Source organism: Aulonocara sp. 'chitande type north' Nkhata Bay, linkage group LG18 (assembly GCF_057382095.1).
Source record: "Aulonocara sp. 'chitande type north' Nkhata Bay isolate Kocher_YH1m ecotype deep benthic linkage group LG18, A_spYH_male_GT1.1, whole genome shotgun sequence".
Taxonomy (NCBI): domain Eukaryota; kingdom Metazoa; phylum Chordata; class Actinopteri; order Cichliformes; family Cichlidae; genus Aulonocara; species Aulonocara sp. 'chitande type north' Nkhata Bay.
This window is the reverse complement of record NC_141361.1, coordinates 2,880,266-2,892,873: the sequence shown is the minus strand read 5'-3', so window position 1 is coordinate 2,892,873 and position 12,608 is coordinate 2,880,266. Positions and strand designations below refer to the sequence as shown.

The 12,608-nt window shown below is 39.8% G+C and overlaps 1 protein-coding gene across 1 annotated transcript; it reads right to left on the bottom strand.

Annotated features, from left to right (window-relative positions):
- Window positions 1-408: 408 nt before the first annotated feature.
- LOC147307630 (immunoglobulin lambda-1 light chain-like) lies at window positions 409-11,864 on the bottom strand. The gene is made up of 6 exons (XM_086271889.1): window positions 11,586-11,864; window positions 11,161-11,493; window positions 3,011-3,058; window positions 1,422-1,733; window positions 1,215-1,289; window positions 409-861 (listed from the first exon to the last, which is right to left on the bottom strand). Exons 1-6 carry the CDS (start codon window positions 11,626-11,628, stop codon window positions 713-715), a joined length of 960 nt encoding a protein of 319 aa, XP_086128015.1. The 5' UTR covers window positions 11,629-11,864; the 3' UTR covers window positions 409-712.
- Between the last annotated feature and the right edge of the window lie 744 nt (window positions 11,865-12,608).

Below are 12,608 nucleotides of genomic sequence, written 5' to 3'. Positions count from 1 at the left end.
CCAACATTTGCTGTTCAGACTTGATCTGTTCTTACGTGTGTGATATCCAGAATGAAAAACTCAGCTCAGGTAATAAAATGGGAGCTGAGCAGACTGCAGGGGCTTCATGGTCTCTCCTTTGATTCCATTAAAGTTCATTTGTCAGCTGTGAGTTGAGGATTTGAGCTGTTTCTCTCACAGGTGAAGAACACAGATCCTTCCTGGAATCATTCTTGAAGCAGAGTTCCTGCTTGTAACTGTCATTGTGTTATTAAAGTGAAAGCCACAGCTAACGGTGTGGAGGCTGCAGAGCAGAAACCCACACAGCCCGTCTGCTGCAGGAGAGCAAGTTTGGATACAGTCAGTTTGTGCTTCACTCACACGGGTTGTTGTTGATCACACAATGAAAGTAGAATCAAACTCTTCATCTTCAAATCTTTATTGTTCACACAAACACAACTACACTGTTTGACATTTGAAAATCAAACAAAAACTTGTGATAAAAATATTCCTGATGGTTTTTGTTACTACAATAAAAGTCACAATAAGCACAAAAAGAATTCTAACTCAGAGCAACAATACATGTAAAGATGTATTTATTTCAGACGATCTTCTAACTGTTGAAGAAAAAGGCAAAATAAGCTCAACACATCATAACTAACATTTGTGATCAAAGTGATGAATGAGATGAATTGATGAGATGTGATGGTGAGAAAAGGCGAGCAGGAAACAGTCAGTCAGCATGTGTGCAGTTGGTGGACGCTCCCTTGTTTGTGAGCATCATCAGCAGAGAGAGTCCACAGCAGTACACCAGACTCTTCACTATCAGCACTGTGTACAGCAGGCAGAGCAGCTTCACCCTGCACTGAGACTGGAAGGACACTGAAGGACAGACAGACACAAAGAGACAGACAGACAGTCGGGTTATTCCTCTCAGATCAAGGAGAAAAAGTCCAAATAGAAACAGTCACAGCTTCTTCTTCAAGTGGATGAATTGATGTAGTGTTTGTGTCCACTTGGGGGCAGAAGAACTCCACAAGCAGCTAACAAACTGATCTCTGACATATTATGGTCTGTCTGCTGTTTGGTGCTGAGCAGCTAGTGTACAGTGGCTTTATCAGAGCTTGTTGGATGAAGATTTGATCAATTAGTGCAACTTTAAGAGCCTAAACTTGTTCCAGCTGCCTCATTGGACATTGGAGCTGTCCATGCAGAGAGGCAGCAGGTGATCTTACAGTCAGCTGGCTGCAGAGCTGGCAGGTCTGCTGGCTCTCTCTCTGGAGGACAGGAGGCTGCTGGAGCTGGAAGCTCTGAAACAGAAAAGGAGTCAAATGTTTGGAGCTGCAGTGAGAAATGTCAGTCCTCTGCTGCTCTGCTCTCTTTGACAGCATCTCCACATGAAGCTGAATCACTGCTGAACACAGTCACCAAGCCTTCATTACCTTGTTGTGTTCGGGCCTCCACTGTGCCCCCCTCGTGCTTCACCCAGCAGCTGTATTTATATGTGTCAGAATGGCTCCCATCAAGCATCCTGATGGCAATGGTGCGTCCCGCCTCTCTGAGCTCCAGCTGCTCTCCCTCAGCAGGGGGCAGCTCCTCCGCTTCTCCGCCGTTCTTCTTCTGTCTTTTCCAGGAGAACTGGACCAGAGGAGGAAACATGGCTGAGGCCACACACAGCAGGGAGCTGTTCCCCTCCAGGTGGGCTCTGGATGCTGCTGGGTACACGCTCACCACGGGCTTCACTACCTGCTCATCTGAAGTTTGACAGCAGCAACAAGCAGCACAGACACACATTCACACAGTCAGCAGCAGCTTCCAGCACTGCACTGCATTCAGTCTGATCCTGGAAACTACATGGACTCTGATCACTAAACTACTCATCAGCACAAAGTTCACTACATACACTGGATTCAGCTTCATATCAAACACAGTCATCACCTCATGTCATCATGGCTCACATGAGGAACACTCAGCATGGTTTTACATCATGAAATAAAATGTATTTCTTCTTTATCTTCTTGGTTTTTAAAATTTAAGTTATAACAAATTTAAATATATATATATATATTTGCCTTCATATAATTTTTAAAATATATTTCCAATCTGAAACACATTTCTACAGAGTTGATCTTCTCCCAACAAATCATGATGTAAATTTTAAATAGTTTTTAAAGACATGTTTTATATTTGTTACAATAAATAACATTCTTCTTTCACAGACTTTAAAATTCTTAAATCTTTTACTGCAATAATTTGATCAGCTTTAATTTTATTATTTGGTTTGATTGTTATTTTCTTTCATATGTAAATGAATTATTACATAAATTTAAATGCAATCAAGCTGAAATTTGAGAGATAATTAAATCCTTTTTTTTGGCCATTTGAATTAATTTGTTATTATTTTTAATTAAAAAATTACATTTTGTGAATGATTGTGTATTTACTTTCACATATTTTTCAAAGAAATATTTACAGATAACATTTTTGAACTTTCATTATTATTTGTCATTTTGACTCATAAAACCTGACTAACAATTTCATATTTTATCCAGTATTTTTCATCACATTTTAGACGTTTAATATTTTATGATCAGTATCTATGACAATTAATAAAATAATGTTTTTCCAAAAATGACTCTTTGGACCAACATGCTATATCGTTCACTGCTAAAAACATATCTACAGTTTCTTCTTAGCAAAATTCATATTTACAAATCTGTTACTGTATTATTTTTAACATCAAATATGATCTTGTGTTAAAAACCAGCAGGATCACTGAGAGGATCAAATCCTAAATATTTGTAACATCACTAATATTTGCAGAAATAAAGAATAACTTTAGTTGTTCAGTGAGATTTCAACATGTTTTCAGAGATTATTGAGCTTTTCTTATGTAACAATGGCTGCAGATGAATTCTCTACTAATGATGAAAAACTAACATGTAAAGCCTGAAGCAGCACAAACTGACTTTAAACACATTTTCAGCTTCTACAATAAAACAACTGAAGGAAAATAAATGTTTGTTCTTACCTGTTACAGACAGTTTAGTTCCAGAGCCAAAGATGGGGTACCACCATCCTGTTCCTCCCACAGTGAGACAGACTGCTACAAAAACCTGTCTGCTGTTGAACGTGTCAGCTGAGGTGAATGAGTCCAAATGAGGAAGCAGGATCATATTTCAGCTCCATGATGTGTTTCTCTAATGTTCATATCAACATGACTGTCTCTTCTTCTCTTTTCTTTTAGCCACACTAGCAGCACGGCTCTGATGTTAATGTCAGTCTGTTGGTCAGTCCACTACTTTAGTCCACATGAAAATAGAAAATCACTATATAAGCACCAGTCCATTTATCCCATCAATGATGCACCACTACAATGAAACATGCTGCTGATAGGATCATGGTTTGGCCCATCTGGCTCACCATCATTAATCACACAATCAATTTTGAATTCTAGCAGCAAATTGTAAAGAAAACTATCAGAACATCTGTCTGTGAACTGAATCTCAGGAGAAAGTGGGCCATGCAGCACCACAATGACAAGAAAGGAAAGATCGATGGTGGGTAGGCAGCAGAGGATCAGGGGACCATAACACCATCTTACACAGTTAATAACTAACGAGCTCATTGACTAATCTGAAACATCACTTTGATTTTTCTAACAGCTTCATTGGAATTTCAGCTCACAGTGGATCTGCAACATGAGCAGCTGAAGACCTTCAAGAGCTGAACTTCAGGTTATAAACACACAGTTGTACAGAAACTGTGGCAAAATGGTTTAAGGGCAACAACATGCAGTTATCAGAGTGACCGTCACAAATCTGATCTCAGCTCAATAAAAAAACAAAAAGTTTCTGATGGAAGAAATGAGACAGAGAGGCTGAAGTCTCCTTCACTTTCCCCTGTCATCACATCTTTGAGCGGGTAAAAGGATTTAACATCCAGCCTCATGTGTTAGATCCAGATTTGTGGCTGTAAAAAAGTTATTTTCCCCATGTGCTCGTAGTAAATCATCTTTATTTCTATTCACAGTTATAATCAAAGTATGATCCTGATCTGTTAAATAATAAATGTAGTAAGTAAAATAACTGCTGATCTTCTGTAAACACAGTGACGACCTGCCAGAGGGAGGAGAGGTGGGGTGAGTCAGCACTTGTCAGAGCATAAATTGGAGCCTCAGAGATGTTCAGGTTCTGTTTCCAGCAGTCCTGTGAGCAGTTCAGATGATCGGATACCAGAAATTCACCTTTGGAAATTCTGGCAGAGACACCAGAGACATCAAGCTGCTGCCCAGACAGTGGACTTACAAATTCAACATGGGTTGGCCTCCACCTCTGTGGAAAGTGTGGGGCGGCCAATCAGCTCTGGGGATGGATCCTTGGTCACGTCACGACAGCCTTCGCCTCCACGGTCAGCTTAGCGTCTTGCTGGCTGATCATAGCGACCTGCTCCGTAAAAATGTTTTGTATGTAAAAGATTTTGAGGAATGGTTCAGTATTAGTGCAAATGTTCTCACTGTAACTGAAACACTTTAGAAGATTTTAATGATCACAAAAACCAGATGTTGGTGGTGATATGATACTAAAGATAATAACACTCACCTTTCTCTGTGGATGTCCAACCAGGGTCACACACAACAATCCCAGCATGTGGGAACATCATCTGTGGGATGTTCTCCTTAAAAATCTCTGTGTTGATGAGATGAATAATGTGGACACTTGATTTGAAAAGAACACAACAGTCAGTCGTCTTTGTCAGGTATGGAGGAAGGACGGCAGCAGAAGTCTTGGCAGAAGAGAATATCCAAGCTAATGGACATCATCCCAGTGGCTCCTGGTGTTGTTAACAGAAAATACAAAGTTACTGTCACATAAAATATAAGTTTAGAGGAAGTTCAGAGAATTAGATCCACACCTCTTCTAGTGTCACAGTTACACATCCTCATCTTTCAGAACAAGAACTCAGCCTTCAAGGTGGATTTGAAACTGTTGCATTTAATGACACAGATCATATTTAAAATACACATACAGGTAAATTTATAACAGAAAGTTTAACCTCCACAAAAAAGTTCAAAATAAATGACCAAGACTGTGACAAATAAATCAGCACAGCATAGAAAGTTAGCTGTTAATATGAGAGCCTCAATTTTAAACTGTTAACTACATGTTAACATGTTGCAGCTCCAGCATTTATTGATTTATCAATTAAACTATTAAATAATTAATCTTACAGTAATGAGTCTGTGTCCTTTACGAACTCTTAGTTTATTAGATTTATATTTCCTGGAGTGTTATTCCCAGGAAAGATTAGGATGTCAGCCTCTCTGACTTTGTCTCTGATGAACTCATTTCTAATCTTGTCCAGTGAAAGTCTGAACATCTTCCGTTCGGCCTCCTGTCTTTTTGTCAGAGCCACAGGATCCAAACCAGACATCACAGCAGCTCTCACCAACATCCTGTAAACCTTCCTTTCACTCTGCTGCTGTCCTTCTGTCACAAATCACCTGACAGTCATTTAAAGTTAGCAGCACAGTGTGGCTGTGACAATGCTGCTCAAACTTTCCTAAATTACATTCCAAGTTATATACTGCTCAACAACATAAAGGGAACACTTGGAGTTACATTGTGTTGTTTAAGGGTTCCCTTTATTTGTTGAGCAGCATATATTAAGATCATTTAAGCAGATTACTGTGAAGGACTTTAATGGTTCGCTGATGGATTCGCCTCCATCTCCTGTGTTCTTGCTGTCAGGTGGATCCTTGTGATCCTGTAAACAGTGATGCACCTGAGAGTCACAGACAGACATGTGGGACACAGACAGACCTCTTCCACAGCAGATGTCTTTAGTTCACTGTAGGAAAAATACAGGTGTGATAATGACGGCTGCATTCCAGTTAGCAGAGGTCCTGCTTTGTGGATCAGAGTCAGTTTCAGCCTGCTGTGTTACAGTGGACAGCTACAAATAACAGGTGTAGCCTGAAAGGTCGATCAGATGAAGGTTATTGGTTTGAATCCATGTTGAGAGGTTGGTATCTATCTCTCTGAGATTACTTTTTTTTGTTCATAAAGTTGTTCTGAGACAAACTGCTGCTGCCTCCAGCTGACTGGTTCCAGGTGTTGCAGGTATGAATCCTCCTGATGGTTCAGTCTGAGAAGAACTGAAGTCAGAACAGTTTTAAAATGTTTGCTGGCACAAAAACACAACCTGACATCTAAAGTAAAATTCTGTGATTTAGAAGTGGAACTACAGAGAACAGCGGTGATATCACGGCCACTGAACTGTGATTAAATAAATGTTTTAAAGAACAAACAGTGTGCTCTGTAGAGCTGTTTGATAGCCAGAATACACAGAAGTCCTGCTCTCACACTGACAGCAGTGATGGACACGTACAGCTTCATGATGGCTGCCAAACACACAAAGAACACGACAGGATCAACAACCTGTGAAACAGTTTTAGCAGTTTTTATACAAAATGTCATCTCTGTCATTCTAACTGTAAGCGATCATTAGCTAGATTAGCCACACGGTATTAGAGGGTTGTTGCTAGCTAGCGATGCTGCACACCTGTTACTCCCGTAGTCTTTATGCTTCAATGATTCCACAGGTCTCATTTTTTCTTATCCTACTTTAGACAGAGATGACATCAGCAGCAGACTCCACAGAGACCCAGAGTTACTGTTAGTATCTGAATTATATGGATTTAAACAGTTTTAGATTCAGTTCACACAGAGCGCTCTACAGCCTGCTAACATGGAAAGTTTAAATGAAATAAAGCACACTGACAAAAGGTTTGATAGAAGTGTAGTTTGTTCTTTTCATTTAATAACAGGGTCCAAAGTCCACATTATTATCAACAGCTACATTCACCCTGGGGAACAACAAGTGAAGGTGACCATGAGGACCAAGCTGGGTTTCCTGGGTCCAGAGGTTTGAGAAATGTCCTCCCTTTCATTTATCACAGCTTCTGTTGACCCACGGAGGAAGACTCCTGATGTGTCATTTCAGAAACATCAGGAACTGAAGGTCACCGCAGGGATCAAGCAGAACTCGCCACCTTCACCAGCAGCTTCCTCAGAGGGAAATCTTCAGACCTCCACTAGACGCCCAAAATAGAAGATGGACAAATCTGCATTTCATGAGCAGTGTGATAGAGACCTTTACTTTGTGTGATGTTAGAAGTTTTCACATCATCCTCAGATGAAGCACAGAGACTCTGGACTTTTACATAATGATGTTATATTCAGTCCTGTAGAAAGTTACATATTTAAAATATATATTATCCTTTCTGGTTACTCTGGTATGAAGGACTCTGAATGACTTCATGGTAAAAAACACAATATTGGCAAAACACAGTGTGAGTGAATTCCAGATTAAAGTTTTTAGTTCAACATACAAGTGACGACCTTTGACCTTCATCAGGTTTTACTTAATTGTGTCAGAGAAAATCTCACTTTATGCAGCTGACGACATTCAGTGTTTAAAACAGAAGCTGTGCAGGTCTGAGATCAGCAACTTTCTGAAACACCAAACTGAGTTAATATTTATGCTCCTATATAGTGACACAGTTACATGGATGATTAATCCCTTTGACTTCTTGTCTTTAACTTTATCAATCAAACAGCTGCAGCTTCCACTGACAAAGAGAGAACATGTAGGAAAAGACAAAGTCTTATATACTAACATTACATGTAACTTTGTGAACAAGACCTCATTAAGAATAAATCAGACTGATCTTTAACCTGAATATTTCAAACAAATTCAGTAGAGTAAAATCTATAAATAAATATACAGTCTGTGCTAAAAAAGTCTTCAAAGGAAAAATTAAATATAAACTCTGACTTCAGCTCCAAACGTCTGTAATATGTTCCAGTGCATCAATGTTGGGCTTTGTTATTTTAATGGTGTTTCTTGTATTTTGTGGACATCAGCTGTGTCAGTAACAAACACATCAGAAACTGGAGCTGATGTTACAGTCTGTGAGTGAAGAACACTGTGAGAACATTTTCAGTCCTCAGTGATTCATCTTCAGTTCAAACTGTTTAATCTGCTGTTAATGATTAATGAGGGATTATTGAAGTGCAAGTTTGGTGCTACTGTCCTTACAGATGTGGAGGCAGAAACATGCTGCTGTTTATATTTAATAATCAGTTCTGCACAGGAGCTGAAGGAGAGTCCAGCCTGTCGCTCTTACAGTCTAACACTCATAATAAAAGTACAGTAACGTTAGTCAGAGACTGATCGGTGACTTTTCTGTTTCTCATATAAACGTTTCAGTGCCTCATGTTCAGCTGCAGGTCTGAACATCCTTCAGTTCAGTTCAGTCAGAGCAGCAGAGCTAATGTCAGAACTACAGCACTGACTTTAATCAACATTCAGGCTCACAGTGATTTCTTTAGTCAGGGTAAATTCACTCATGTGCACTGACAGCTGTCACTGGATTACTTTAATGCTGAAGAAATCTTAAAAAAATGAGGATTCATATAGTTCTGAAGCCTCAGCGCTCCTGTTCCATTACTCTCTTGAACAATATCACCTTTTATGGTTAAAAACAATTATCATCACGAGGAGCACACATCATTCCTAGTTTTCATCCTTCATTGTACAAACTGTGAGCAAATGTAAGAGATGCATATGTTGTTGCCAGAGGGCCACTCAGTAAACATCACATCTGTTCACATCTGGCTGTAGAGCTCCACCCACTGTGGGTTCAGGCTCCACTGTAATAGTTCATGTGATAATATTACAGGTTCTCTGAACAGGCAGGATGTGACAGGCTGTCCTTTCACAACACAACGTGACAACAGTGAGTGGCTCGTCTGTCTGATCTGAACTAGTGTCTTATAAAACAGTGAAGGCTGTTGCTGCTATTCTCTGTAAGTCTAAAGGGTCTCATAACTATAATACAAACCATCCTTGTGCTACGTTTTTTTTGTTTTTTCCCTTTTTTTCCTTTTAGTTGTCTAGATGCATGCAGGAGGTCAAAGATCGGTTCCTGAGTAATTCTCTTGTTTTGAATGATAAGAAGACTGAGATTGTGGTGTTCAACAGTAAAATCCCTCGTGCCCAACTCTGTGCTGCCCTGGGTTCCTTTGCTAGTTTTTCTTGTGACTATGTCAGTAACTTGGGTGCACTGCTGGATAGCTCGCTCAAACTCGATAAGCAAGTGTCTGCTGTTGTGAGATCTAGCTTCCACCAACTGCGCCTTATCTCTAAGGCTAGGCATTATGTTCTGCATGAGAACCTGGAGAAGCTTATTCACGCTTTTGTGACCTCCAGGTTGGATTTTTGTAACTCCTTGTACTACGGTCTTCCCTCTTCTCTTCTTCTTAGACTGCAAACAGTCCAAAATGCAGCAGCCCGCCTCTGGACTGGTACCAGGAAATTTTGCCATATTACTCCTGTTCTAGCTAGCTTGCATTGGCTGCCCATAAAGTACCGTATTCAATTTAAAATATTACTCCTTACATTCAAAACTATTAATAAATTAGCGCCAAGTTATCCTAGTGAACTTCTCAAACCACATACTCCTGCTAGAACACTCAGATCTGCCACTCAACTACTTCTGACCCAACCCAGATCTCGGCTGAAGTCCCGGGGTGACCGTGCGTTTGCTCTGGCTGCCCCGGTACTGTGGAATAACCTTCCTCTCGACCTCCGCGCATCTGATTCCATTGCACTGTTCAATCACGACTAAAAACCCACTTATTCAATCTTGCCTTTCCCTCTAGTTAATACTTCTTTTATGATTTTATATCATGCACTTTTATGCTCATTTAAATGCTTGTTTGCTCTGAACCTGTTGCTTTCCTATGTATCAGTGACAGTTATCTGCTTGCATATTTAGTACTTGCTTTGGTCCTATTTCTATTATCCTCCTCCTATTCTCTATCTTACTTGTTAAGCACCTTGGCATACCCTTGGTTTTTAAGTGTGCTTTATAAATAAAGTTTATTACTATTATATTAATAATATTATCTCTGTGCAGCTAACCTTGGAGGAAACACTGAGGACACCAGAAACATTAGAAGAAATAATAAAATCAAAACAGGAACCAAAACTAAATGAAAACACAAGAATTATAAACTCAGCACATAAACAAACAAACAAAACAAACAGGCTAATGGCCGTCATATCATAAATGTGTGCTCAGTCTCCTGTAAATGAACAGACTCTGTTTTGAAAAGTGCAAATCAGTCCCAGAACAACAGCAAAGGAGCTTCTGAAGATGCTGAAACAGGGACAAGGTATAAGTTTACTTCACAAGGTGGCATGAAGAAGAACACTAATGTGTTCTAAGGTCATCATGAGGAAGTGGACAAATAGACAAAAACTACAGTTTAAAGAAAGCAAAGTCAAGTTAGTAGAGCGACCATCACATATCTGATCTCAGTTCAGTAAAAATTTATGGAGAGAAGCAAAATTGAACAAAGACTCATAAAAGCTGATCCAGTTCCAGCATTTCTGTCAGGAGGACTGGAACAAAATCCCAGAAACTTCCTGTGATTAAATGACTAAGATTCAATTTGAGGAAATGAAGTTATGTGAGTTAAAACTGGTGAACGAGAGTGTTTTACATGGAATCACTTTTTCTGCTGTTAAATCTGTGTGTTTGATCCAGTCAGACTCTGATTCTTCTTCAGCAGCGATGCTGGAAATGAAATTAAGCAGCCAAAGCTGCTCAAATGTGATTGGTCAGGAAACAAAAGGAGAAAGCAGAAATCTTGTCCTGTGATTCCAGATTTGACATATTCAGATACAAAATCAGTTTTTTTCTATCAGAGAGGAAAGAAGGTGACAGAAAGATGAGGCACCGTGACTGATTCATCCTCTATAAACATCCACAGGAAACTGATGGAAACCTGTCCAACAACATCAGCGTCCTAATGAGCCGCTGCTAGAAGGACAAGATCCTGACCTGACATCAGTCCAAGTGTCTGGTTAAATGTACTGAAAGGTGTTAAACAACAAGTGCTGCTGGAAGAGTTTTCATGAAGAGAACATTAAGACTGTGAATGAGGGATGGACTTTGACTCAGTTTGAGCTCAGTATGTTTGTGACTCTGAGATGGAGGTGAAACATGTGAAGCTGGGCTGTGGTTTACTGCTCTCTTCCTGTCACAGACACTGTTTGACATCTGTTCATCTGTTGGTTTTTGTTCAGGCTGCAGGGATCATTTCTCACTGTGGGGAGCTCTCTTCCAACAGTTACAGTAGTAGGTGGCTGAATGATCGGGTTTAATACGTTCTATTCTCAACTCATAGGTGCTATCTTTCTTCTCAGCTGAAAAATCATCTTTTTGTGGATGTTTGTAATAATCAGAATCTACAACACCACTACTCAGATCTATATCAAGAATCACTCTGAATGTTTCTTTTTCTTTCTTCTGGTACCAGAAGACATAGCTGCTGCTACACTGTTCAGTCCCTCCACAGCTGAAGGAGACACTTTCTCCAACTCTCCTGGTCAATGTTAAATCATCCTGAATCAGTTGTTCTGCTGCCATGGTAACCAGTGCTGTAGAGACACAGACAGATAGATGAAGGTTAGTGTGACAGTGTTTGTTACAGGTTGACTTTGTTGGCTCCTGATTGGCTGGAAACACTCACCTGAACACAGACAGCACAGAGCAGCAGCTGGGAGGAAAAGCATTTTGTGCAGTGGTGTTTCCTCTGGTGAACCTGGGGAGAAGTGGCGCTCTGATGCAGCTGAGGCCAAACAAGGACGAGCTGTGAGATCAGACGAGGGCCACGTGGTTTCTAACAGGTCCTCAAAGCTCCCATCAGCCCCTGCGGCCCACAGATAAGACTGCTGCTGCTGATTGACAGCTCAGCTGAAGCTGCTGTGGTTTCATCGTCTTCATTTCAATCTGACAGCAGATCCAAAAATCTGGGTCACATGATGCACAAACACTCAGAAACATTCATGTTGCTGTGAATTTAGTAACACACACTGTTATCTGTTGTTTAACAGCTGTGATGAAAACACTAAATATACAAACTAAATATAACGAAACTACAAATGAAAATACAAATATAAAAAATAATATTCTGTAAAAATCATTTAAAAGTTCATAAATTATAAACAAAGGACCTTAAAAGAATAAAATCTCATAAAACATAATTTACAGTAAAAATCTTATTTGATTTTTTTTTTTTTTTGGCCTGTCCCGTTTGGCTCTTTTGCATCAGAATTGTTGTCTAAAGGCAAAGAAAGATGCCCAACGGATTTACTTTACCAAACTGACCATCCCAGCCTTGCCGTAATGGTCCATTTGATTCACCTTTTATTGTTTATTTTATTTTCACTTACTGAATACGGGACAGACTTGACTGGGGGAAAGAAGGGGAGAAAGAAAGAGGGAAAGAGAAACAGCTGAGAAGAGGGACGGGGGAGAAGGGCAAAAGACAAAAACCAACAGAACGGGCAGAGGAAAAAAAATGCATATATCAATCACCTGGATCACCTGCTGAGAAAGAAAAAAGAAAGCAAGCAGAAGAGAACAAGAGTAATAGAATAAACAACATCACAATGATATATGTGAATATGACAGTAAATACTAAATATTAAACATTATTGTGCAGCACATAAGATCAACAGAACACAGTGTGCTTTGAGGTAGGAGCCAAAAA